The 27,154-nt window shown below is 44.3% G+C and overlaps 1 protein-coding gene across 1 annotated transcript in view; it reads left to right on the forward strand.

Moving 5' to 3' along the window:
- Positions 1–27,154, forward strand: part of LOC111972154 (F-BAR domain only protein 1-like) — a 40,876-nt gene that overhangs the window by 7,454 nt on the left and 6,268 nt on the right. The window contains 16 exon segments of the mRNA XM_070446133.1: positions 5,661–5,711; positions 16,707–16,798; positions 18,270–18,344; positions 18,843–18,984; positions 19,380–19,440; positions 19,443–19,469; positions 19,472–19,530; positions 23,038–23,142; positions 23,834–23,932; positions 24,132–24,228; positions 24,333–24,450; positions 24,673–24,697; positions 25,398–25,458; positions 25,855–26,039; positions 26,302–26,326; positions 26,448–26,504. Of these exon segments, the coding sequence (XP_070302234.1) occupies positions 5,685–5,711; positions 16,707–16,798; positions 18,270–18,344; positions 18,843–18,984; positions 19,380–19,440; positions 19,443–19,469; positions 19,472–19,530; positions 23,038–23,142; positions 23,834–23,932; positions 24,132–24,228; positions 24,333–24,450; positions 24,673–24,697; positions 25,398–25,458; positions 25,855–26,039; positions 26,302–26,326; positions 26,448–26,504 (1,255 nt within the window). The 5' untranslated portion in view covers positions 5,661–5,684.

A 27,154-nucleotide genomic window follows, 5' to 3' on the forward strand; every position in this document is an offset into this window, starting at 1 on the left:
AATACAATGCTGCCAGCCAAATTGCCCAGGAGGAAAACAACTACTGTAGGCAGGCTATTAGCATGTTCACCCACCACAATGTGAGCTGGAGGCAGTATGCGTTTTGAAACATACTTAATTGTTTGAAACCTGAATGTTTTATTTCATATTATGAGGCATGACTTGCCTTGCTTGAAAATCCAACCATGGAAATATGGAGGCAATTCTGTTCTAAAGACTAAACAGGAGGCGCATGAGTTTCAAGTTTGGGGAAGCATGCAATTTATCCTAACATTTCTAACGATCTGCATGCCAGTTGTATAAAGTGCCTCAATTTTGCTGGACCCCAGGAAGAGTAATGGGGATCCATAATAAATACAAATACAGTGCATTCGGAAAGTATTCAGACCCATTGACTTTTTCAACATGTTATGTTACAGCCTTATTCTAAAATGTATTAAATCATTTTTTTCTTCTTCATCAATCTACACACAATACCCCATAATAAATATTCAGACCCTTTACTCAGTACTTTGAAGCACTTTTGGCAGCGATTACAGCCTCGAGTTTTCTTGGGTATGATGCTACAAGCTTGGCACACCTCTATTTCGGGAGTTTCTCCCATTCTTCTTTGTAGATCCTCTCAAGCTTTGTCAGGTTGGATGGGGAGCGTCGCTGCACAGCTATTTTCAGGTCTCTCCAGAGATGTTCCTTTGGGTTCAAGTCCGGGCTCTGACTGGGCCACTCAAGGACATTCAAAGACTTGTCCCGAAGCCACTTCTGGATTGTCTTGGCTGTGTGCTTAGGGTCGTTGTTCTGTTGGAAGGGGAACCTTCACCCCAGTCTGAGGTCCTGTGTGCTCTAGAGCAGGTTTTCATCAAGGATCTATCAGTACTTTGCTTCGTTCATGCTTCAATCCTGACTAGTCTCCCAGTCCCTGCTGCTGAAAAACATCCCCACAGCATGATGCTGCCACCACCATGCTTCACCTTAGGGATGGTGCCAGGTTTCCTCCAGACATGACGCTTGGCATTCAGGCCAAAGAGTTCAATCTTGGTTTCATCAGACCAGAGAATCTTGTTTCTCATAGTCTGAGAGTCCTTTAGGTGCCTTTTGGCAAACTCCAAGCGGGCTGTCATGTGCCTTTTACTGAGGAGTGGCTTCCGTCTGGCCACTCTACCATAAAGGCCTGATTGGTGGAGTGCTGCAGAGAGAGTTCTTTCTGGAAGGTTCTCCCATCTCTACAGAGGAGCTCTTTCAGAGTGACCATTGGGTTCTTGGTCACGTCGCTGACCAAGGCCCTTCTCCCCCGATTGCTCAGTTCGATTACAGGCTCAAAATGGCCAGAAACAAAGAACTTTCTTCTGAAACTCGTCAGTCTATTCTTGTTCTGAGAAATGAAGGCTATTCCATGCGAGAAATTGCCAAGAAGCTGAAGATCTCGTACAATGCTGTGTACTACTCTCTTCACAGAACAGCGCAAACTGGCTCTAACCAGAATAGAAAGAGGAGTGGGAGGCCCCGGTGCACAACTGAGCAAGAGGACAAGTACATTAGTGTCTAGGTTGAGAAACAGACACCTCAAGTCCTCAACTGGCAACTTCATTAAATAGTACCCGCAAAACACCAGTCTCAACGTCAACAGTGAAGAGGCAACTCTGGGATGCTAGCCTTCTAGGCAGAGTTGCAAAGAAAAAGCCATATCTCAGACTGGCCAATAAAAAGAAAAGATTAAGATGGGCAAAAGAACACAGACACTGGACAGAGGAACTCTGAGTTGCCTCTTCACTGTTGACGTTGAGACTGGTGTTTTGCGGGTACTATTTAATGAAGCTGCCAGTTGAGAACTTGTGAGGCATCTGTTTCTCAAACTAATGTACTTGTCCTCTTGCTCAGTTGTGCACCGGGGCCTCCCACTCTTTCTATTCTGGTTGGATTAGCTATTCAACTTGGATTAGCGAACACAACGTGCCATTGGAACACAGGAGTAATGGTTGCTGATAATGGGCCTCTGTACGCCTATGTAGAAATCTGCCGTTTCCAGCTACATTAGTCATTTACAACATTAACAATGTCTACACTGTATTTCTGATCAATTTGATGTTATTTTCATGGACAATTTTGTTTCTCCCAAAAAACAAGGAAATGACTAAGTGAACCCAAACTTTTGAACGGTAGTGTACATAAAGCCGTAGAAAATATATTGATATTGTCTTGACTTGAGCTTTAACTAGTGAAGTACAACATTGTATCAAATAAATCAACTGGATCCAGGAAAGCAGTCTCTAGCGAACTTGCAACATTGTATCAACTAGCCTATTCTTGCCAGTTAGCTCAGGACCAACAGCTGTTTTTGCGCAAGGGAAAGCTATTTTATGACTTTTCCACTGGATATATGGGATAGAAATAAGAATAAGATGATTAAATTAGTAAGCATACTATATACATGGTCAGTTCCAGTGCCATATTTACAACTTCTATGCTTACTCAGGCGCGCGCGCTCCCTCAACATCAGGACAGAGGAGCCAAACCCATGCTCGTTGCTCACATGGAGCACTCCAAACAAAAGACCATGAAAAAAGTTGTACATGATGGTTATGAAATAAACCAAAACTTCTTTCTCACAAGTAACGTTTCCACTTCGAGAATCAGAATGGTATTGACTGTAGGCCTAATTTTAGTAGGCTAATACAATGCATTAACAAACATTAATGTAATCAAAGGATGGGGATTAACGGTACATTTACTACTGGTAACAAATGTAATGGTGAATTGATAAAAAGAAACAAACGGCAAACCTTTCACACAATGAATCAATGAATTGGCAGGAGACAGCGGAGTGCATCGTTCTGGAGAGCGGAGTGCATCGTTCTGGAGAGCGGAGTGCATCGTTCTGGAGAGCGGAGTGCATCGTTCTGGAGAGCGATGAATGCATAAGCTTGTTGTCTCAACATTCAAATTCTAGTCAAGATGCTTATTTGATATGCTTTTCACTGACAGCTGCATGAAAGACTTCCTTTAATGCCATTTCTCTCCTGTTCTATTGATTTTCATATCAACTTTCTATCGTTGTCCAGAAGCCGAAGGCAGTTAGAATAACAACCCATCCTAGTTTCACCGTCTTTCTAAGTTTCTAATGGAGATTTTCATCTCTGTCATATACTGCTCGCATCAGGTGCAGTGTTTAGAATGGTGTTTTCTCGCGAATTGCATTTTGGAAATATTTTACTGGCTGCTTCATTACAGGGGTTGCATGGCGTGTTAAAATGAATGACCATAATATTTGTGGTTTGTGTCATTCTGAGCACCTGGGGTGGATGCCGTAATGGGACACACAATACACATGGGGCTGGTAAATTAAAATCTTCCCGGTCAGGTTGTCCGGCGACACATTTCCCTAACAGAGATCCTCCTCTGGTCGCTCTCAAAGCCACATTTTTTTTATTTCCTAGAACATCCAATTTTGTTGTTTTCTAAGTCCACAATAATGCTTAAACCATAACAGGAGACCACTTTTGAGGTCTGGGAAAAATGTAAGAAATGTTCATTTGTGAGTGTAGTTAGCCTTTAATTCAAGTGCACCTGCACCTAGCACTGTTTGATTTAGTGTGTTTCTGTAGCGCACATTTGCAAACAAATACCCAGTGGATTGATGCAGGTAATCATATAATTCTGGTAGGCATACGCTACTTTGTAGCTAGTTAACATTTAATTGAGTAGGTTTTTGAGAAAGCCTTTCCATCTACCAGAAGACGGTTATAGCCTGTCATACCTGGATGTTTTACTTCATATTATGAGACCTGACTTAACTTGCTTCTAAGAAGCCAAGCCAAAATCCGACCATAGAAATGTTGAGGGAAATATTTATAAACACTCCTGTTCTTTTGGTTTTCAAATCAACAAATCAAACAAAAAAATTGTTTGCCCTTTTTCTCCCCAGTTTCGTGATATACAATTGGTAGTTACAGTCTTGTCCCATCGCTGCAACTCCCGTACGGACTCGGGAGAGTCGAAGGTCGAGAGCCGTGAGTCCTCCGAAACACAACCCAACCAAGCCGCACTGCTTCTTGAGACACTGCTCGCTTAACCCGGAAGACAGCCACACCAATGTGTCGGAGGAAACGGCGTACACCTGGCGACTGTCAGCGTGCATGGCGACTGTTAAATAAAAAAATATATTCCTGTGTATAGCCTCCACTACACCACTGAGGATTCTAGCCCCACACCAATCTCTCCTCTCAGCAACTATGTGTGAAGCCTGGCACTTTATGCTTACCACTCACCACCACCAGCCAGTGATCCAGCTACACAGCCAAACAGATCCCTCTGTCTAACTGATTCCACCTCTCCTCTTCTTCTCTATCAGTGTTGTAGAGCAGAGTGGGTACTTGGTAGCGGCTGCTGTATCTCACTTTCAGCCCTAAGCCGTGCTGCCAAATGAGAACCCTCCAGGGGCCCCATGCTGAGTTAATTAATTGTGTGTGTGCCCCTGTCCAGCAGCAGGTTGTCCTGCCTGAGCTAGGGTCAGCCACTCCTCTGTGCCAGCAGAGAGAAAACCCTGCCGTCAGCACAATGTAACACATCCAGGCAGGGACCATACCATCCCCTCTTACCCTCTCCTCGCAGCAAAATAACAGGGAACCTACAGCCAGGCCTTCCCTGGAGAAACGCTGCGCCTGCAGAGTCACAGACACTTTTTACACTCATTCATCTTTGCTATGTGCTTGGAAGGCTACTATTATTCATGATGAGCAGATAGCTAGGAGCTAATTGAGCAGGAATGAAATCCCCCACAGTGGAAGGCAGTGTGGATGGGTGGAGAAACGCTATAGGGGGTCAGGGGGCGTATGTTCAGCTGTTGCTATGTTTCCTCCTGCCTCCAGTCAATTGAAGTCTGCTCTGCCAGAACAGAAGCTCATGGTCACGAATCTCACTTCACAGTCAGAAAAGAGACCATGGTTCTTGTTGAGTCACTGTGTTGTAGAGGCTCTTTGTGTGTGTCCTCACCTTAGTAGACCTGCTGCTGTCAATCGCTCCAGGCCCAGTCTGGGAGGTGACTCTGGGGCGGGGAGGGGGTTGAATTAGAGGTATGGCTAGTCCCTCAGCGCTTTATTGCACACATGGCCAGTGAGTGAGCACACCGGAGAGATCTTTATTCATCTTGATCGGGCACACTCTCCTTGGTGGCTGTGTCAGATCAGTCTCTCTCCCCCTCCCTCCCCTGTGTCAGCCTCTCCATCTCTTTTGAAGTGAACTGTTTAACAAACCCTGGCTGTCCCCTCAGGACACTCTGGCCTTCATTAAACTAAAGGTTTCTATTGTCTACTTGCTTACGCCAGCTTGTTTTTAATAAGACCGCCTCAGAAGTTTCCACTTCATTCTTTGTACAGTAAAGTGTCACTGTGTCTGTTTTTGGGCCTGAGAGGTGGCTTTTCATGTAGCCCAATACATTGTTACAGTACCTGTACAAAGGGAGATTCAGCCCACAGCAAGAGCAAGAGATCCATAGCAATTCAGCACAGGGAAAACAACAATCCATTTGTAGAGGTGTCTCATTATTGGTGTGAATGTTGGTTCAGTGCCACTGGCTGACTCTGGTCACTGATAGAGGAGAGCAGGGGGCTGTAGCCTCGTTTCTGTCCCATCTGTAACATTTCTTTTCTTCTCTCACTTTACTGCAGATCCCTATAAAACTCTGAGTGAAGATGGCATTCTTTAAAAACAACTTCTGGGTGAGTCTTTTTGATGTATCATTATGTTCTATGAGGATCATTGGCAGCTCAACATGGAGAGGGGAAAACTGACAGTCAGATTGCATTATGATGATTTGTTTTGGGGGCCATTATGCATGAATACTCTAGACCCTTTTACTGCTCATTTCTATGCAGATTGCAGAAGCTAGTAAAAACCCAAACACTCAGACTGTATGTGACACTGACAGTAGAAATAATGGGCCTACCCTTCAGATAATGCTGTACAACTCTTCTGTAGATGAAGGACACCAATGCATGTAGGTTGACTGGGCAATTCTGTCCGTTCCCTGATTCACACATGAGTCATGATGCCTTACTTTCAGAGTTAATATTCTGTGAATGATACTGAACCACCACCATACAGCACAACATGTTGCATTCTACCAATCTGTCTCCTGAGTGATCTATCTGAATCATAGAGCGGAGGCTGCCTAGTCTCCTTGGTGATGGTGGGAGTAGGGGCACCGGGTTCATTCCTGACACACTGATGAACACAGGTCACATCTTTACAATGCCTGGAAAAGGAACCAACAGGAACCACATCAATATGTTCTAGCAGTCCTATAACCTGTGCAATAACGGTACATAATAAGCATGACAGCAATGTAACCCTGACTGTAGCCCCACTAGTCTGATAGGAGAGACCGGAGAAGACATTAGTCAGCTGCTCCTAGGGGGACTATGCCTGTGTACTGCTCTCCTCTGCACACCTGGCGGAGCTATTTCAGGTGTGTCCTAGTTCTAATACACCACCACTGCCCGCTCACCGTGGAAGGGGAAGGATATTTTGGGAAGGACGCTGTGGCAAAAAGTAAAAGTAACAATTGAGTCAAAGAGGAAACTATACCAGCCATCCGTTTAATTCAATTCAAGGAAATTAGATTCCTATCCTTGATGGAATTCAAAGGTTTTTATAGGTCGCAACATTTTGAGACTCTAGTTGTTTGTATTGTTTCGTTGTTGAGGGATATCTGATTATGAAAGTATCTGCTTGTTTGTACATGAAGCCTCTCTCTGTGGTGGATCCCCTCTGTCCTCATTTTGTGGAGTTGTTGTGTTACTGACTGTGACGGAGGCAGAGTTGAGTGTGTTGTTGTGAGGAGCAGAGCGTGCCGGGTTGTCTTGTCTGCTCTGCCTGCCTGCTGGCTGACCAGCAGCAAGTCATGTGATCCTGGCTGCCTTTGTGTGGCTGCAGGCAGCAGGGCCTCCATGCCTATGGAGGGGAGCGGAGACCTCCATTGTGTGGAACAAAGGTTGATCAAAGGTGCTTCCCTCCAACTCAAACCAGGAGGGATGCAACTCTCTCTGACAGTCTAACACCATTCTGTGTCTACAGGTGGCACTGTGTGACTTCCATATTTGCCATCGACATAATGATGTTGGCTTCTCTTCCTAGTCTTAATTAGTCAACAGAGGGAAGGATGAGGAATAGCCATCTGTTATGATTAGGTGCATTCTTAATGACGTCCTCACTCCAAGTCCTTGGGAGTAGAATGACTCCCTCCTTTCAGATGAAAGAAGGGTGAGTACAGTTTGGGTGTAATGCTCCGCTCAGTGTTTTCATCCCAACCAGTGGCGACCTGTCATTCAGGGCACCTGTTTTGAGCCCCACCTGTTTTGCATTAATACGTGTCACATATCAGTTTGCAAACAATGTAAAAAACTACAACATTTGAGTTAATAAAGCTGCGTACAAACATGGTCTCTGCTTTCTTAAGGCAGCTCCAAAATGCAGGTGTTTCAGCCTAGCTCAGTGCTTTCTGTGATGGAGGGGCAGCCAGCGGAAAATACAGAGCGTAGGGGTTGGTAATCTTCTCTAGTTGCGCTGTGATTGGCTCAGTGTTCTGTCACTCATGGGGACACTACATCACCACAAAATCTACATGGAGAGCTTGAAAGTTCAAGCCCCTTGGGTGCTGCCATAGATTTACATTAGAAGTGCCCATCCAAGAAAGCTCAAGGTCATTGGCCACAGATAAAATTATGTCAAATCACATATCTACCGTAGCTTTGATTGGACTGATCATGTCAACATCATACTTTCAAAATCGTAGCTTTCAAGCTAGACAAGCAGTCATGAATCACGTGGACAATCTACTGGCAAATACTTGTCATATGAAGAGAAATCTCTCTCTCTCTCTTTCTCTGGTCACCCCCAAAGCCAATTGAGGCTTCTTCCAGTTCTCTGCTGCCAATGACTGGAACGAACTACAAAAATCTCTGAAACTGGAAACACTTATCTCCCTCACTAGCTTTAAGCACCAGCTGTCAGAACAGCTCACAGATTACTGCACCTGTACATAGCCCATCTATAATTTAGCCCAAACAACTACCTCTTCCCCTACTGTATTTATTTATTTTGCTCCTTTGCACCCCATTATTTCTATTTCTACTGTGCACATTCTTCCACTGCAAATCTACCATTCCAGTGTTTTACTTGCTATATTGTATTTACTTTGCCACCATGGCCTTTTTTTTTCCTTTACCTCCCTTATCTCACCTCATTTGCTCACATTGTATATAGACTTATTTTTCTACTGTATGTTTGTTTATTCCGTGTGTAACTCTGTGTTGTTGTTTGTGCTGCACTGCTTTGCTTATTCTTGGCCAGGTCGCAGTTGTAAATGAGAACTTGTTTTCAACTTGCCTACCTGGTTAAATAAAGGTGAAATTAATAAAATATATATCTTTTAAATTGTAGATAAAATGTATCGATGCTCATCGGCATTGGACATAAACATTACACAAGTTGGAAATTGCATATTCAACAATGAGTGGTTTGGAATCAGTGGCTAACTGCAAGCGTTGCAAAGCAACGGGGGGGGGGAGCGAGTTCCGACTGGGGAAAAATAAGTTTTGAACGGTCATCCAAATTGGAATTCCAAGTCGGGAACTCTGGCCTCTTTCTAGAGCTCCGACCTGAAGATCACTTACGTCGTGATTCAACCTTGTTTTTTTTCAGAGTTCCCCAAGAAGGGCCGCAATACCACCTTCCTGTTCAAGTGAGCACAGCATAACTGAGTCCAAAAATGTCTTGTATACTGCTGCATAAATTATGTAATATGCCAGGGAGATATGTATACTGTAGCTAAGAAAGTAATACTAAGTGTATGTTGTGTAGTAAGCTGTTTGTAGCCCATGTGCCTCACCCTAATAATTTGGTCCCTTTCTCCCTCATAACTTAGCCTACTGTTCTGACTTGGTGGTGCACATGTAGCCTATAGCCTGTTTTAGACAATATTCGATGATGACGACATTTCTAAGAGCTTTTATTGTCTGCTTATATGCCCCCTTATTTATCCTACGGTTCTGACTTGGTGTACAGGGAGAATACTGTAAGAACGGCCCATGTTCGGAATTCTGTCGCTGTACATTTCAAAGGTGCTGAACAAATCGTTATATTGACTACGTTCGTCTACGCTCGCTCATTGTCTTAATCGATATTACGGATTGCCTCTTATCCGCTCATCGTTCCCTTATGCCATAGTTTGTATATCTCAATTGTCAGTGGAAACCACATTTTGTTCTTATGGCTGCAGGGGCAGTATTGAGTAGCTTGGATGAAAAGGTGCCCAGAGTAAACTACCTGCTCCTCAGTCCCAGTTGCTAATATATGCATATTATTATTAGTATTTGATAGAAAACACTGAAGTTTCTAAAACTGTTTGAAAGATGTGTGTGGGTATAACAGAACTCATATGGCAGGCAAAAACCTGAGAAAAAAAATCCAACCAGGAAGTGGGAAATCTGAGGTTTGTAGGTTTTCAATGGGTCAGTTTGCACTTCCTACGGCTTCCAGTAGATGTAAACAGTCTGTATAAGCTTGTTTGATGCTTCTACTGTGAAGTGGGGCCGAAGGAGACGGGAATGAGTAAGGTCTATCATGAGCTGACCATGCGCGTTCACGCGCTCTGTTCCATCGCACTTCTGAAGACAATGGAATTCTCCGGTTGGAACATTATTGAAGATTTATGTTAAAAACATCCTAAAGATTGATTCAATACATCGTTTGACATGTTTCTACTGACTGTTACGGAACTTTTTGACATTTCGTCTGCTTTTAGTGAACGCGCTTCGTGACTTTGGATTTGTTTACCAAACACGCTAACAAAAGTAGCTCTTTGGACATAAATGATGGACATTACCGAACAAAACAAACATTTCTTGTGGGAGTCCTGGGAGTGCATTCCGACGAAGATCAGCAAAGGTAAGTGAAGATTTATAATGCTATTTATGACTTTGTTGACTCCACAATTTGGCGGGTAACTGTATGGCTTCCTTTTGTGGCTGAACTCTGTTCTCAGATTATTGAATGTTGTGCTTTTGCCGTAAAGCTTTTTTGAAATCTGATACAGCGGTTGCATTAAGAACAAGTTTATCTTTAATTCTATGTAAAACATGTATCTTTCATCAAAGTTTATGATGAGTATTTKTGTTATTTGATGTGGCTCTCTGCAATTTCTCCGGATATTTTGGAGGCATTTCTGAACATGGCGCCAATGTAAACTGAGGTTTTTGGATATAAATATGAACTTTATCGAATAAAACATATGTATTGTGTAACATGAAGTCCTATGAGTGGCATCTGATGAAGATCATCAAAGGTTAGTGATTCATTTTATCTCTATTTCTGCTTTTTGTGACTCCTGTCTTTGGCTGGAAAAATGGCTGTGTTTTTCTGTGATTTTGCGGTGACCTATCATAATCGTTTGTGGTGCTTTCGCTGTAAAGCCTTTTTGAAATCGGACACTGTGGTGGGATTAACAAGAAGTGTATCTTTAAAATGGTGTGAAATACTTGTATGCTTGAGGAATTTTAATTATGAGATTTCTGTTGTTTGAATTTGGCGCCCTGCACTTTCACTGGCTGTTGTCATATCGATCCCGTTAACGGGATTGTAGCCATAAGAAGTTTTAAACAAGTCAGACATTTCAGCTATGATTTTTTTTAAACGCAGTAAATGAGGCTGAATGAACTGTTCCGTTGCCGGACAAGGCTCCGCTGATAACCAGGTGTAGCGGTGGTAAGGATTCACTTCATGTTGCTGAAAAGAATGCTCTGCTGTTGGAACAGCTTTATGTAGGCCCTAACAGTTTGGGCACCGTTTTATATATTGTTTGTGTTGTGTAATTGCTTTGCTGGCATGCATTAAAAAAAATCTAAATAATAATTGAGTTTGCCCCACCAAGATTTACATGCTAAAATCGCCACTGATCCCAAAACAGACATGTTAATGCCCCTGATATCCAATTCCCCTTTGAAATGGCTGAATGGGTGCTCTCGCATTGAACACCATGAATCCTTTAATTTCTCCTTTTTACCAAAGAACGGTCCGTTCAGTCCGTTGCTCCAGAAACCTGAAGGCCCACTAATGCACTACCATTAGGAATTCTAGCAGGACTGTGTGTTGGATGAATCATCCATGTCTTTTTATATAGTTCTCTGCTAGGCCTCATCAAGGCACACTGTCTGTCTGTTCCAGGAAATGGGCCCTGCTCTCCTAGGTGAATTATACCCAACCAATCATTCATCAGCAGAATGAACCCAGTGTTGCCTCTGCTCTTCCCTTGTCAATTTGTGCCTGGTTGTGTCTCTGGGACTCACTGGGCTCTAAGGTCCGGAGCGGACGGATGTAAACCCAGTGGCAGAGACGGATGGGCAGGAATGTTACCAGAGGACCCACTATCTCTCTCTCTCTATCTGGAAATGTTCTTTGCTCTGCTAAATTGGATTAATGGCAGCAGGATAGTGGTTTACTGTACCGTTACATAGAGACATTTCAGGGATTTTGCCTTCAGGTTCCTGAGGCCAGATGCAAGTGTTCTGGTGATGGTAATAGAAGCATGAGCGTGGACTGCGGTGTGTTTGTGTGTGTGTGTGTGTGTGCATTGTGCTCAGTCTCTGTCATGGGCTAGTCCTAAGCTCAGGGTCTCACGTGTACCGCTGGGCTCCATTCCCTCACCTGCGGCCCAATGGGGCACTGAAGCCATTAATCAGTGTGGCATTAATCAGGGACAGGGACCGGTGCTGTGATCTGATCTCAGCATAAAGTGATGTCCAGAGAGTAGTTCTACACAGGGACACTGCTGGTCTCTCCCAGGCGCTATGGACCAGGTATCAACTAGTGTAGGTGATGGGTTGTTTTGGGGACTCAGTGAGGCAGATGTGGAAGTGGTGTGCTGAGATACTAGGGGTGCTGCTGACACTCTTCCGTGGGATTGCCCGTAAGCACAAAACCTCAATGAGTCAGTTAGACGTTCTCTTTCCACGGATACTAACCTGGGTCTATCCAACTATGTTATCATTGTCATACCATATAGGCCTACTATGTCATGTCATACCACATATTATATACAACTCTGAAAATCGGATAGGAAATGTATAGCACTTTGACATCGGCTGACGTGAAAAGGGCTTTATAAATACATTTGATTGATTTGAAATGTCCTCCACTAGCCAGGCCTGATGGAGTTGTTGATCAATGGATTGGAAGGCAGGGTTGTTTATTCTGCTGACCAGTGAGAGAGGGACAGACGTTCTGTTACTGTGTGCCAGGTTTCACATGTGCCCCCCCCCCCCCCCCCCACCCCAGCCCACGAATGTCCTCCGACACCGGATCCCCTCACCACGCCACTGCTACTTGCTGCTACTCTGGCCACAGAACCTGCTGCCCATAGTGCAGCACTACACTGGCGTTCAACCACAACTCTTGTAACTGGCCAAGGAGGTAACCACACTTACCTAATTAAGCCGGACACGCTCTAGCAGGGAAATCCAGACACGGCTTCTTTATTTAACCACGCCAGTTCCCAATGAGGCCTGCCTTCCAGCACACCGTTTAAAGGAGCATCCCAGGCCTCGTTTGTACAGTAATTAGCTTTGTTCATGCCTGAGGGGGAAAGCCAGGGATACTTCTAATTTGAATCAAGTGAGAGTCGTTAGCTGGCCGCGCTGCACATTACAAAGATGAAATGGGGCAGCAAGTATTGGTTGGCTAACTGCAGTGGGCAGGCAGGGAGGGAGAGAGAGAGGGGAGGCTGCTAGATGTGGGAGCACTGCTCGCTGGGTGAGAGTTTAGGGTGTTATGGAAGGAGTGAGTGAGCAGACCCCCTCCCCAAACCTCCCAAGGGGCACCCTGCTCCTCAGGAGAAACAGATGGGTCCAGTGATATGTTAAACAACGACTGTAGCTAATACCTGTAAAACATGAACCTGGGCGTTACCTGACCTGACTGGACTGACAGACGATGCTGCTCTGTGTTGCATGGAGTACTAATGAATCTCAGCCATGGTGAGAAAGTTGAGTTGTCTGGGTGCCTCCACACAGACCCTCTGTCGCTCCTCTCGTCTCCCACAGATCACATTGTCATTGTAATGAGCTCTCTCTTGCATGAGCAAAACTTTCTTAGGGGAGCTGCATAAATCAGATCGAACAATAACTGTCAATGACCGCTGGTCATGGTGTGGAATATGAAACAGGTCTGTGTGATGAATGATCTCAGATGGAACATGATGGGTTTAGCTATAATTCATCATTCTAGTCATGGATTTAACTCTTAGGACGTCTTTGGATTATACGTTTCTTTTAGGGTACGATACTGACACCTCGAAACATACATACACAAACAAACCTGTCTGTCACATTAATGAAAGAGCTGTCATACGTCTCGCCCACTGTGTCTGTTACCTGAGGAACATGCCACTTCGATACAGCTACGACTTTGTCATACCAGGGTGGGAGAATGAACAGCTGGTTAGGATAATTAGGTTAAGGTTAGAAAACGGGTTAGGGTTAGCGAAAATGCTCTCCTAACCTGCTTCAAATAGTCACTTGTATTGTGTTTTTAGGGAGTCCCGATTTAGCCAGCCGTTATTTCTCCTTTCAGGAAACACAACGGTGTTATAGGAGTTGTTCATAAAGCCTAGACACCATATTAAATGTACCTCTTGTTTTCATTAGCTGATAAAATAATGTTCATACTAATTTCTAAAGCACAAATGTGTCCATAATTGTCAGCTTCGATTGAGACCAGAAATGGGAATTAGGCCTGACTCTTTAGATTAGGCTATTGTGTTTTTGTGAAATAAGCCTTTATTGTCTAGCTGACTAAGGCCTTGGTGTGTCTTTTAGCTCCTTTTACAGAGAAGTTATTTGTCAGTTGGACTGACTTGAACAGTAGTAGCTTTATGTATTGTTTGTTTGGGGTTCCTTTTCTGAAAATCACCTGTCACTCATCATTACATTCACTGCATGGATGACTGCTTGGGACCCGGTGATTGAATATCCTTGTTGCTTTGTTTTCAACTTTCATTTGGCCATTTGCTAATATGTTTTAATGATCACCAATGCCTTATATGATAATACTGTAGGCTATGTTTTAGATTGTGTGTGGCATTCACACGGGGGGGACAGCACCTAGTCAGAGAGGTTAGCATAGTGAAGGGAACTATATACCTGCTGTGTGTTTAGGGCTGAGCAGGGCAGGTCACCTTCCTCTGGGTGCAGATGGGAGACAGGGATGGACAAAGACTATGGCATAATTTCACTTCCATAGAGAAGGAAAGGTATTGGAGAATCACATGTGAATTAAAATCTCTGCATTAACTAGTGTACTGTATGCAGTGTTGGAAAAAGTACCCAATTGTCATACTTGAGTAAAAGTATAGATACCTTAATAGAAAGTTACTCAAGTAACAGTAAAATACTACTTGAGTAAAAGTATTTGGTTGTAAATATACTTTGGTATAAAAAGTAAATGTAATTGCTAAAATATACTTAAGTATCAAAAGTAAAAGTATAAATCATTTCAAATTCCTTATTAAGCACTTTATTTTTTATTTTTTTATGTACGGATAGCCAGGGGCACACTCCAACACTCAGACAATTTACAAAAGATGCATTTGTGTTTAGTGAGTCTGGCAGATCAGAGGCAGTAGGGATGACCACGTGTTCCCTTGATAAGTGCATAAATTGGATCATTTTCCTGTCCTGCTAAGCATTCAACATGTAATGAGTACTTTTGGGTAAAAAGTACATTTATTTTCTTTTGGAACGTAGTGAAGTAAAAGTAGTCAAAAATATGAGTAGTAAAGTACAGATACCCCAAAAAAGTACTTAAGTAGTACTTTAAAGTATTTTTACTTAAGTACTTTACACCACTGACTGCATGTCTGTAGGTAACTAATCAAATGGGTTTGAACCAGGGATGAAAGTAGATGTCATTTCTTCCTGGTACGGGACCTCTATGTATTACATCTAGAATCCCTATTAATTCAATAGGATCTCTGTGGGCCTAGTCATAAAGATTTGAAAGGTAACTTTTAAAAAATTGTGGCATAAACACAACCAGTCATGATGTTTTCATCTGATTTATAAAACAATCACTTCAAAGGGCTCCTTTACTAGGTTTCCCAGCGCACGTTCATCCACTCACAACATATCTTCTAAACAGTGGTGAACGGAAACAGACATCTGTTACACAAAACACCAACAAGTGTAATGACCTTTGGCGATTGTCATTAGGCCAGAATTTAAGTGTCCATTGCTGTCCGCACGCGTCTCTGTGTCGCCCACACTTCTCTGCCTCGGCAAAATGTCAGTGTTCTCGTCAAACCACATCACATTTTGGAGCTATACCACCTGTTTTTCATGCCTCTGACATGCGGTAATGATAAATAGTAGTGTAACAGCCTACCGTTTTCTTGACATTTTGTTTTAATTATTGTGATACGCTCATATTTTACCGGTACCGTGTACCTCCACTATTTATTTTGCTGGGGTGGCGTACCAGACCGCACCGCCTTACTTTGAACCCTGCTGAGGCCATCAGCCCATCACCACTCTCCTGCCTGAGTAGACCGACGTCTCAAAGCAACGATTGTGTTTGTCTGTTTGTTTAGTGTCTGTGTGTGTTTGGTGTCTGTAACTGAGGGTGGTTGTGGTGTTGGCCTGCTCCTAGCCTCTCTCTGGGAACCTTGGCATTCCAGCCATTCCCCTGCTAGTTGGGAAAAGTGTGTCCCTCTCTAGCAGGGTATTTCTAGTGTTGAGGTGCATCCGCCTGCCCGTCAGGACAGCCTACACAACAGCCCCGCTGTTGACATCAAAGTGGGGGCTTCAAGGAACAGGCTATTTTTAACGCTGCCTCTGTTAACTCTGCTGTTATGTGATGACTCTTTTTTTTTTTTTCTTTGTATTGTCTGTAGGAAGGGAATCCTTATTTAAACTTCTAGTTCACATTGCCTTCCTTATGCCAGTCTTGACGAAATCTGCACAAGGCTGCTAAGGTGCAGGAAGACAAAAGGAGAAAGCTTCTGCACACTTTGGGTCAATGGAAATTCTGATTTAATGCTATTGTAGAACAATAGATCTGACATTTGCATCGACCCTGTGGAAAGACTTCTTCGGCCTATGAAAATGACATTTCTGAAGAACAACTTGGCTTGCAGTCGGCCTGTCTATGAAACATGTATGTTTGTTTCCTTTAACCAGTGTCATGATTGCTTGTTGTTCCCCACTGAGCGAAACAAGAAGACAGCCACAGTATTAAAGGTCATGGAAGAAAACAACATGAGTTGTGTTTGTCATCACCAGCTCCCAGGCATACTTCTGTTGGCCAGATAAAGGCATTTCTGTTTTCTCCAACCCTGTGTCAACCTTGGTTCTGGTTGCTTAACAACAAGAGAAACATCCACATCCACAATATTTAAAGGTCATGATGAAAGAAAACAGTATTTGTTTTGTTTGTGTTGATTTGTGTTCAATGCTACTATGCTCCAAGGGTCCTCAATGAATAAGTAACAGAGAAGTGTTGAGTGGATTTAAATGAGAAAAACATCTATTTCCTGGGGTCGTAGGTTTGTCTGCCATCGCCTGCTATGTGTCACATCTTTCATATTGAGGGATCTCTAAATCCCATAGAGATGCAGTACAGTCTAATTCTGTTACTCACCCAAGGTGTTGTCTGTGTTTTTGCAGGGGGAGAAGAATGCAGGGTTTGACGTGTTGTACCACAACATGAAGCATGGACAGATTGCTACCAAAGAGCTGGCAGAGTTTGTCCGTGAGAGGTGAGGTGTTTGGGCTGGGATGTTCCGGAGAGGTGAGGTGTTGTTTGGGCTGGGATGTTCCGGAGAGGTGAGGTGTTGTTTGGGCTGGGATGTTCCGGAGAGGTGGTACATAAGTGACGTGGGAGTGATGTTTCTTAATCAGTTTGTCTTTCAACTCATCCATCCATTTGAAAAAGTCATTTTTCGAAACGTTCATAAATGTTTTGAACTTTGCCTTTTTAAAAAGACTGATTCCAATAGTGGCTACAGGGCCTTGTCGTTTCCTTTCATAGTCTTAGTGCAGAGGAACGGCTCCATCAGTTTCCCCTGCGTTCTAATCCACATAGCTGGGCTGTATTTGAACTCAGGCCAGCACATGGGAGTGTTAAGAGAGACACATATACTCTCACGCAATACAAGACACGGCCCTCAAGACAAGGAGCTCCCTGTCTTACTATACAAATATACACACACACTTGCAGTAGCTGTGTTTTTGCCTGTTATCTGGGCACTCAGCTCCGGTAACATGTCAGTCTGAATAATCCTCCTCCTGGATTGTTTTCCCAGAAGTCGTCTGTCTTTATTCAGTCTGTTAATGAGTCAATTAGCTGGAAGTTGAACACTCATTGTAGTATTTAAGCCTGGGCCTTACAGGGCTTTTCTCCCCAGAGGGGAAGACAACAACCTGCACTGTCAGACCAATGTCATAGTCCTGACTTTTATTCATAAGATCTGAACCACTGCACATTCCCCACAGAAGGAAGGAAATGCAGTTATCTACTTGGAGAGAACAAAGTGTCAGTCAGGAAATGAAAGAAGACATTGCAGGGAAGCTGTGTCTCCCTCATGACAGACAGAGTAAGCAACCCATTGAGCTGATTGATTCCCCACGCTCAGTGCAGAGGAGCTCTTTCTCAATCTGGATGTTCTATGTATCTAAACGTTGAATGTCATGTATTCTAGCCCTTTGTAGGCCTAACTACCCATCTCCAAGGTGCTTCTTCTCCATAAAGAGATGTCTCTTGCCGGAGGCCTGTGAAACTGCACTGATTTGTTTGTTTATTACATTGCTCTTTCCGTGTCAGGGTGGGAGGGGGTTGTTACCCCCCAGACATACTGATCTACTTTCTTCTCCGTGGGTGCTACAGATGGGTATTAAAGTTGTATGTTCCTCCTGCAGAAATGAGGCCATTTTATTATTTACATTTGGGTCAGGGCAACATTTACAGAGTATTGAAGCTAAATATTTATTTTCCCTTTGCCTGGTTGTTTATGCCTTTAGGTTTGTGCTTTATTATGCTCTGTACATGATAATATGACATTATGCTAGTAAGATATGCAGTTGTTTTGTGTGAGCCGGAAGGGGACGAGTTTAGATCCATCTGTAGTTGGATTTCCAATGCTGAGAATGCATAGACCATCACTCTGCCTGGTTGGTTACTGACCAGCCACAGGCTCAACAGGAATATCTTGATCTATCTGTGGTTCTCAGGGCTGCCATCGAGGAGACCTACTCCAAGTCCATGAGCAAACTGGCCAAAATGGCAAGCAATGGAAGCCCACTAGGGTGAGTATATGAGAACTCTTGCCATCAACATCTCAGTTTAAAATGAAATCAACTGTTTCATATGCTGGCAGGGTACCTAGAGGATTTATAGGAGTTTGTCTGTATGGTTTGATTCTCTTGGCCAGGGTCTATGGTTTACTGGGTCATAGCAGGCCAGGGTCTATGGTTTACTGGGTCATAGCAGGCCAGGGTCTATGGTTTACTGGGTCATAGGCAGGCCAGGGTCTATGGTTTACTGGGTCATAGCAGGCCAGGGTCTATGGTTTACTGGGTCATAGCAGGCCCGGGTCTATGGTTTACTGGGTCATAGCAGGCCAGGGTCTATGGTTTGTTTAACTCTAGAAATGCACCATAAAGATTCACTTTAATGTCATTACCATTCAAACAAAATGTATGAAATCGCATCTGTTAATGTATGTGATTATTAGATTTAAAAAAAACACGATGTTGGTGTTAGGACCTTGTACTGTAGGTGACATATTGCTCTGTGTCCCTCAGGACGTTTGCTCCTATGTGGGACTTGTTCCGGGTGTCATCAGACAAGCTGGCTCTCTGCCACTTGGAGCTGATGCGTAAGATGAATGACCTCATCCGGGACATCAACAAGTATGGTGACGAGCAGGTCAAAGTTCACCGCAAGGTAACACTTCTCACCATATCTTTCTATGATCACGACCCCTCTATCCCCCACATCATTCACTATATTATATTATAAACTGGGTGGTTTGAGCCCTGAATGCTGATTTGCTGAAAGCCATGGTATATCAGACCGTATACAACGGGTATGAGAACATCAATTTACTTCTGCTGTAATTATGTTGGTAACCAGTTTATAATAGCAATAAGGCGCCACGGGGTTTGATATATGGCCAATATACCACGGCTAAGGGCTGTCTCCAGGCACTCCACGTTGCGTCGTGCGTAAGAGCTGCCCTTAGCCGTGGTATATTGGCCATATACCACACCCCCCTGGGCCTTATTGCTTAAATATATATGACCATTTTAATAATATGTGCATGGTGTGTTTCTCAACAGACAAAGGAGGAGCAGGTGGGGACCCTGGAGGCTGTTCAGGCCGTCCAGGTGCAGAGTGGTCACTCCAGAAGTCCGAGGAGGGATACCACGCCAATGTATTGAGCTGGACGCATTGAGGAAAGAGGGAGCTCCCCAGAAAGAACTGGAGAAGGTCTGTCACTAGGCATCAATGAACACATTCGGTATAATACAGTATAGCTGTATAAACTGTTAAATGAAGCACAGGGTGCCTTACGTTTAATGAGTAGTTGCTGAAAGTACACTGAATAAGATAGACAGTTGAACAAGGTTGTGATTATTATAGCAGATCTTTGTTCTCAATGATGACTCACCAGATGAATAAAGGTTCCAGTAATGACTGGAGGAAGTCTATAAATCTCCCAGTGTCTCCTCACTAGGCGGATGAAGTCTATAATCGTCCCTATCTCTCACTAGGCGGAGATTGAAGTCTATAATCGTCCCTATCTCTCACTAGGCGGAGATGAAGTCTATAATCGTCCCCTATCTCTCACTAGGCGGAGATGAAGTAATAATCGTCCCTATCTCTACTAGGCGAGATGAGTCTATAATCGTCCCCGTATCTCTCATAGGCGGATGAAGTTATAATCGTCCCTCTCTCTCACTAGGTGAGATGAAGTCTATAATCGTCCCCTTCTCTCACTAGTGGAGATGAAGTCTATAATCGTCCCTCTCTCTCACTAGGTGGAGATGAAGTCTATAATCGTCCCCTCTCTTCACTAGGCGGGAGATGAGTCTATAATCGTCCCCTCTCTCTCACTAGGTGGAGATGAAGTCTATAATCGTCCCCTCTCTCTCACTAGGTGGGTAAGTCTATAATGTCCCCTCTCTCTCACTAGGTGGAGATGAAGTCTATAATCGTCCCTCTCTCTCACTAAGGTGGAGATGAAGTCTATAATCGTCCCTCTTCTCCTGGTGGAGATGAAGGTTATAATCGTCCCTCTCTCTCACTAGGTGGAGATGAAGTCTATAATCTGTCCCTCTCTCTCACTAGGTGGAGATGAAGTTATATCGTCCCCTATCTCTCACTAGGCGGAGATGAAGTCTATAATCGTCCCTCTCTCTCACTAGGTGGAGATGAAAGTCTATAATCGTCCCCTCTCTCTCATTAGGTGGAGATGAAAGTCTATAATCGTCCCCTCTCTCACACTAGGTGGAGATGAAGTCTATAATCGTCCCCTATCTCTCACTAGGCGAGATGAAGTCTATAATCGTCCCTCTCTCTCACTAGGCGGAGATGAGAGTCTATAATCGTCCCTATCTCTCACTAGCGGAGATGAAGTTATAATCGTCCCCTTCTCTCTTCACTAGGTGGAGATGAAGTCTATAATCGTCCCTCTCTCTCACTAGGTGGAGATGAAGTCTATAATCGTCCTCTCTCTCACTAGGTGGAGATGAAGTCTATAATCGTCCCCTATCTCTCACTAGGTGGAGATGAAGTCTATATTCCTATCTCTCACTAGGTGGAGATGAAGTCTATAATCGTCCTCTCTCTCACTAGGTGGAGATGAAGTCTATAATCGTCCCTATCTCTCTACTAGGCGGAGATGAAGTCTATAATCGTTCTCTCTCACTCTAGGTGGAGATGAAGTCTATAATCGTCCCCTCTCTCTCACTAGGTGGAGATGAAGTCTATATCGTCCCTCTCTCTCACTAGGCGGAGATGAAGTCTATAATCGTCCCTCTCTCTCACTAGGTGGAGATGAATCTATATCGTCCCCTATCTCATCACTAGGTGGAGATGAAGTTATAATCGTCCCCTCTCTCACTAGGTGCGGAGTGAAGTCTATAATCGTCCCTATCTCTCACTAGGTGGAGATGAAGTCTATAATCGTCCCCTCTTCTCACTAGGTGGAGATGAGTCTATAATCGTCCCTCTCTCTCACTAGCGGAGATGAAGTCTATAATCGTCCCCTTCTCTCACTAGGCGGAGATGAAGTCTATAATCGTCCCCTATCTTCACTAGGTGGAGATGAAGTCTATAATCGTCCCCTATCTCACTAGGTGGAGATGAAGTCTATAATCGTCCCCTCCTCTCACTAGTGGAGATGAAGTCTATATCGTCCCTCTCTCTTCACTAGGTGGAGATGAAGTCTATAATCGTCCCTATTCTCTACTAGTGGAGATGAAGTCTATAATCGTCCCTATCTCTCACTAGGTGGAGATGAGTCTATATGTCCCCTATCTCTACTAGGTGAGATGAAGTATATCGTCCCTATCTCTCACTAGGTGGAGATGAAGTCTATAATCGTCCCTATCTCTCACTAGGTGGAGATGAAGTCTATATGTCCCCTCTCTCTCACTAGGTGGAGATGAGTCTATAATCGTCCCTATCTCTCACTAGGTGGAGATGAAGTCTATAATCGTCCCTATCTTCACTAGTGGAGATGAAGTCTATAATCGTCCCCTCTCTCTCATAGGTGGAGATGAATCTATAATCGTCCCTATCTCTCACTAGGTGGAGATGAAGTCTATAATCGTCCCTCTCTCTCATAGGTGGAGATGAAGTCTTATAATCGTCCCCTCTCTCACTAGGTGGAGATGAGTTATAATCGTCCTTCTCTCACTAGGTGGAGATGAAGTCTCATAAGTCCCTATCTCTCACTAGGCGGAGATGAAGTCTATAATCGTCCCTCTCTCCACTAGTGGAGATAGTCTTAATGCCCTCTCCACTAGGTGGAGATGAAGGTCTATAATCGTCCCCTCTCTCTACTAGGTGGAGATGAAGTCTATAATCGTCCCTATCTCTCACTAGGTCGGAGATGAAGTCTATAATCGTCCCCTATCTCTCACTAGGGGAGATGAGTCTATAATGTCCCTCTCTCTACTAGGGGAGATGAAGTCTATAATCGTCCCTCTCTTCACTGGTGGAGATGAAGTCTTAATCGTCCCCTCTCTCATCCTAGGTGGAGATGAAGTCTATAATCGTCCCCTTATCTTCACTAGGTGGAGAATAAGTTATAATCGTCCCCTTCTCACTAGGTGGAGATGAAGTCTATAATCGTCCCCTCTCTCTCATAGGTCGGAGATGAAGTCTATAATCGTCCCCTCTCTCTCACTAGGTGGAGATGAAGTCTATAATCGTCCCTCTCTCTCACTAGGTGGAGATGAAGTCTATCGTCCCTCTCTCTCACTAGGTGGAGATGAATCTATAATCGTCCCTCTCTCTCACTAGGTGGAGATGAAGTTTATATCGTCCCCTCTCTCTCACTAGGTGGAGATGAAGTCTATAATCGTCCCCTCTCTCTCACTAGGTGGAGATGAAGTTATAATCGTCCCCTCTCTCTCACTAGGTGGAGATGAAGTCTATAATCGTCCCTCTCTCTCACTAGGTGGAGATGAAGTCTATAATCGTCCCTCTCTCTCACTATGGGAGATGAAGTCTATAATCGTCCCTTCTCTCACTAGGTGGAGATGAAAGTCTATAATCGTCCCCTCTCTCTCACTAGTGAGATGAAGTCTATAATCGTCCCCTATTCTCACTAGGGTGAGATGAGTCTATAATCGTCCCCTTCTCTCACTAGGTGGAGATGAAGTCTATATAGTCCCTATCTCTCAATAGGTGGAATGAAGTCTATAATCGTCTCTCGTTCATATAAGGTGGAGATGAAGTCTATAATCGTCCCCTATCTCTCACTAGGTGGAGATGAAGTCTAAGAAAGCTGCCGAGTCGTTTGCTGTGTGTATAGAGAAGTATAACCGCGTGGGAGGAGACTTCGAGCAGAAGATGAGCGAATCAGCCCAGGTCAGTCAGTCCACTGGGCCTGGGGCGGGTTACTTAGACACACTCAATCTTGGGGTTCCCTTAAGTTAACAAACCGTTTTTGTTCACAATGAACACGTCTCCATGGCTACCTGCACAGTTTCCAAGGAAACCCTCAACAAACCGAATGAACGGTGCTATATTTGTTTTTTAAATGATGACTGGAATCCTGGTGACCAATTACCTGTTAATAGCTACAATGGGAGATCTGTCCCTGATAATGAGTGAAGAGGAGAGAGCTCGGTGGGATTTCATGAAGACTACAGCCCAGACCATGATGGGGGAAATGACCTGTTCTTTCAAGCTATTACTCTAGCCCACATGCAGTGTTGTGATTAGTACCTGGTTATTACCTGGGATGGGACCTCTATTATACTCCACTGCTCTGGTCTGTACCTGGTTCTCTTCCTGTACAGTTGCCTCTGGTCTGTACCTGGTTCTCTTCCTGTACAGTTGCCTCTGGTCTGTACCTGGTTCTCTTCCTGTACAGTTGCCTCTGGTCTTTGGGTTCTTTTGGTTTATTTCTTACCACTTAACTGCACTTTGCGGTAGTTTGCGCTAGCGTTTTGTGGGTATTTTGAGTAGCATTTTGTTGTGCTTTGGGGTAGTTTGCTGTAATTAGGACCCATCTTGGTGTCTGAACACCATTGTTGTGTTCTCGTCCTCTGTACAGAAGTTCCAGGACATCGAGGAGGCCCACCTGAGGCAGATGAAACAGCTGATCAAGGGATACTCCCACTCCATAGAGGACACCCACGTCCAGGTGGGACAGGTAGGTCACCCAGACACTGACCCAGGCCAGGAGAGCCTGTCTGGAGGGATTTAACTGACCTCTTTGAGGGGTTGTCTCCTGCTACACTCAAACTGAACCACAGTCAAACTCCACACACCGAGCACATCCACAACAAATTCTCCAGTCCAAACCCCTATCTCTTCTCTGACTGCAACGAGCCCCTCTCTCCTCTGTTCAGGTCCATGAGGAGTTCAAACAGAACGTGGAGAACATCGGCATAGATAACCTCATCCAGAGGTTTGCAGAGCAGAAGGGCACAGGCAAAGACAAACCAGGTACACCACACAAACAGCATAAACAGATGGTTTGATCCCAGCATGTGTATGCGTGAGCGTGTGTCCGATTTGTCCTCACTGTGGTGTGTCCCTATATGTGGCAGCCCTGGTGGGGTTTGAAGAGTACATGACAGCTTTAGTACCGGAGGGGAGTAAGAAGAGTCGAGGAAAAGCCTTCAGGATTCCTGGACTGGGAAAGAGGGACAAAGAGCCAGACTCAACGTGAGCACGCACACACACACACAGACATGTGCGCGTACAACACAGACCGAGACAGAAACCCAGCTATTTTTACCAAGAAGCCGAGATAAATGAAAATTACTGGAGCGATGTCGTCACGCACACGCAGATGATAAATCCCAATTACCCTCACTTTCTTTTGTCAGCTCCTTCTGTGATACTATCTTGTCACTTAGCTACATTCACCTTTGTTTCTTTTTGCAGGGATTCAGCTGTGACGGAGACACCAGTGAGTATATGCTAATTCACAGTGGCTCAAAAACCATCAAATCAATGTCCGTTCTTCCATTATCAGTTCTACATTCCTGGTGGTGGTGAATTAAACAGCATATCACTGTGCCCTCCGCCAACGTACTGTACAGACACATCAATGCTGTGTATGTCTGTGTGTGCAGTGTGTGTGTGTGTCTGTACAGTGTGTGTGTGTGTGTGTGTGTGTGTGTGTGTGTCTGTACAGTCTGTGTGTGTGTGTGTCTGTACAGTCTGTGTGCGTGTGTCTGTACAGTATGTGTGTGTGCATTTGTACGTGTGTATGAGCAAGGGAGAGTAATCATGTGTGACAATGGTGTGTCTGGCAGTGTTTGGTTGTCTATTTTTATTATTTTGACCAGTGGCGATAAGATACCTTAATATAAAATGACTCAAGTAAAAATACAGTAAAATACTACTTGAGTAAAAGTATTTGGTTTTAAATCTACTTAAGTATCAAAGGTAAAAGTATACATCATTTCAAACTCCTCACGTTAAGCAAACCAGCAAACTGAGATCCTCCATTTATCCAGGTTCTAGTTTTCACACGGCTCCGAAAGTGATCTCCTGATGACAACATCACAGGGTGAAGGGTTGTTATGGCACTTTAAGCTTATCAAACACCAGGAGAAAGTATTTATGTTTGTATACAACATGGGTATTCTCTATTCTGCACACAGAACTCTCCCCTAGAGGTGGATGAGGAGGGGTTTGTAATCCGAGCAGACGTCAATCAGAATGATATCCTTTGCAATAACACTGACTATCAGACGAGAGGCTGTCTCTACTGTATTGTAGTAAAAATTCCCTTGGACAGACCTCTTTATCTTCATAATGAAAACAAAGCTTCCTGCCACTGTGTAAGTGAGTATTCTATCTTTATAAAGCAGTCTAGACGGTCTCTTATGAGATGAGTAGAACATTAAGTCTCCCTGCCCCCTGAGAGACATTTAAATAGACTGAAATGCTCTCTCTGTCCCTAGTCCAGCTCCAGTCCATTATCAGTGAATGAGGCTGGACAAAGGAAACCCTGACACTCCCAAAGTTGTCCAAGGCATAAGGCTCTTCCCCGTCCATTTTAGTCAGTCCACTGTCCACCCTCCGTCGGGTCACTTTTCCTTGACTCTCTGTCCGCACGCTGCTCGATGGAGGACAAGGAGGACAACTTCTACTCCAGCGACTCTGACTTTGACGACGAGGAGCCCAAGAAGTTCCACATCCAGATCCGTCCGGTGGGCAGCAGCAGCCGCAGCAACTCTGCTGCTACAGAGATGGAGCTGAAGGCCACCGTGGGGGCACTCACACTGCCCCCCAACAGAGGGGTATGACGGGGGAAGGAGTGGGTACAGGACCAGAGGGAGGCATGGGATGAAATGTGTTGCGGATTTTCACATGGTGTGGTATCAAAAGTCTAAGATTTATGAAAAGGGAAGCTCAGAAATGCTCATCTGTTTATTAAGACATGTTTATTTTTCCTGCTATTGTCTCTCCATGTTGTTGCAATAACAGCAGGATGTAAACATTCTAAATTGTTTAGATATTGCCAGACAGTGTAATTAATAACTCTGCTCTCTCTCGTTCCAGGTGTCAATCAAACGTCATCTCTCCAGTAAGTTCCATTAGAACCGGCTTCTTGTTAAAAATAGCTGGGTTTCTGTCTGTCTCTGTCTGTATGTTTTACGCATTTCTCTGTGTGTGTGGTCCTCTGACTCCTCTTGTCCTCTTCACAGGAAACAGCAGTACTACAGGACGTTCAGAGGGGGAGGGAGAGGGCGCCACCCACAGGGGTAAGTAGTTAGCACTCTCTCTCCACTGTTTCTGCAGCATCAGTAGTACTCTCTCCACTGTTTCTGCAGCATCAGTAGTACACTCTCCACTGTTTCTGCAGCAGCAGTAGTACACTCTCCACTGTTTCTGCAGCAGCAGTAGTACACTCTCCACTGTTTCTGCGCAGCAGTAGTACACTCTCCACTGTTTCTGCAGCACAGTAGTACACTCTCCACTGTTTCTGCAGCATCAGTAGTACACTCTCCACTGTTTCTGCAGCATCAGTAGTACCTCTCCACTGTTTCTGCAGCATCAGTAGTCTCTTCCACTGTTTCTGCAGCATCAGTAGTACTCTCCACTGTTTCTGCAGCATCAGTAAGTACACTCTCCACTGTTTCTGCAGCATCAGTAGTACACTCTCCACTGTTTCTGCAGCATCAGTAGTACACTCTCCACTGTTTCTGCAGCATCAGTAGTACACTCTCCACTGTTTCTGCAGCATCAGTAGTACTCTCTCCACTGTTTCTGCAGCATCCGTAGTACTCTCTCCACTGTTTCTGCAGCATCCGTAGTACACTCTCCACTGTTTCTGCAGCATCAGTAGTACACTTTCCACTGTTTTCTGCAGCATCAGTAGTACACTCTCCACTGTTTCTGCAGCATCAGTAGT

Source organism: Salvelinus sp. IW2-2015, linkage group LG13 (assembly GCF_002910315.2).
Source record: "Salvelinus sp. IW2-2015 linkage group LG13, ASM291031v2, whole genome shotgun sequence".
Taxonomy (NCBI): domain Eukaryota; kingdom Metazoa; phylum Chordata; class Actinopteri; order Salmoniformes; family Salmonidae; genus Salvelinus; species Salvelinus sp. IW2-2015.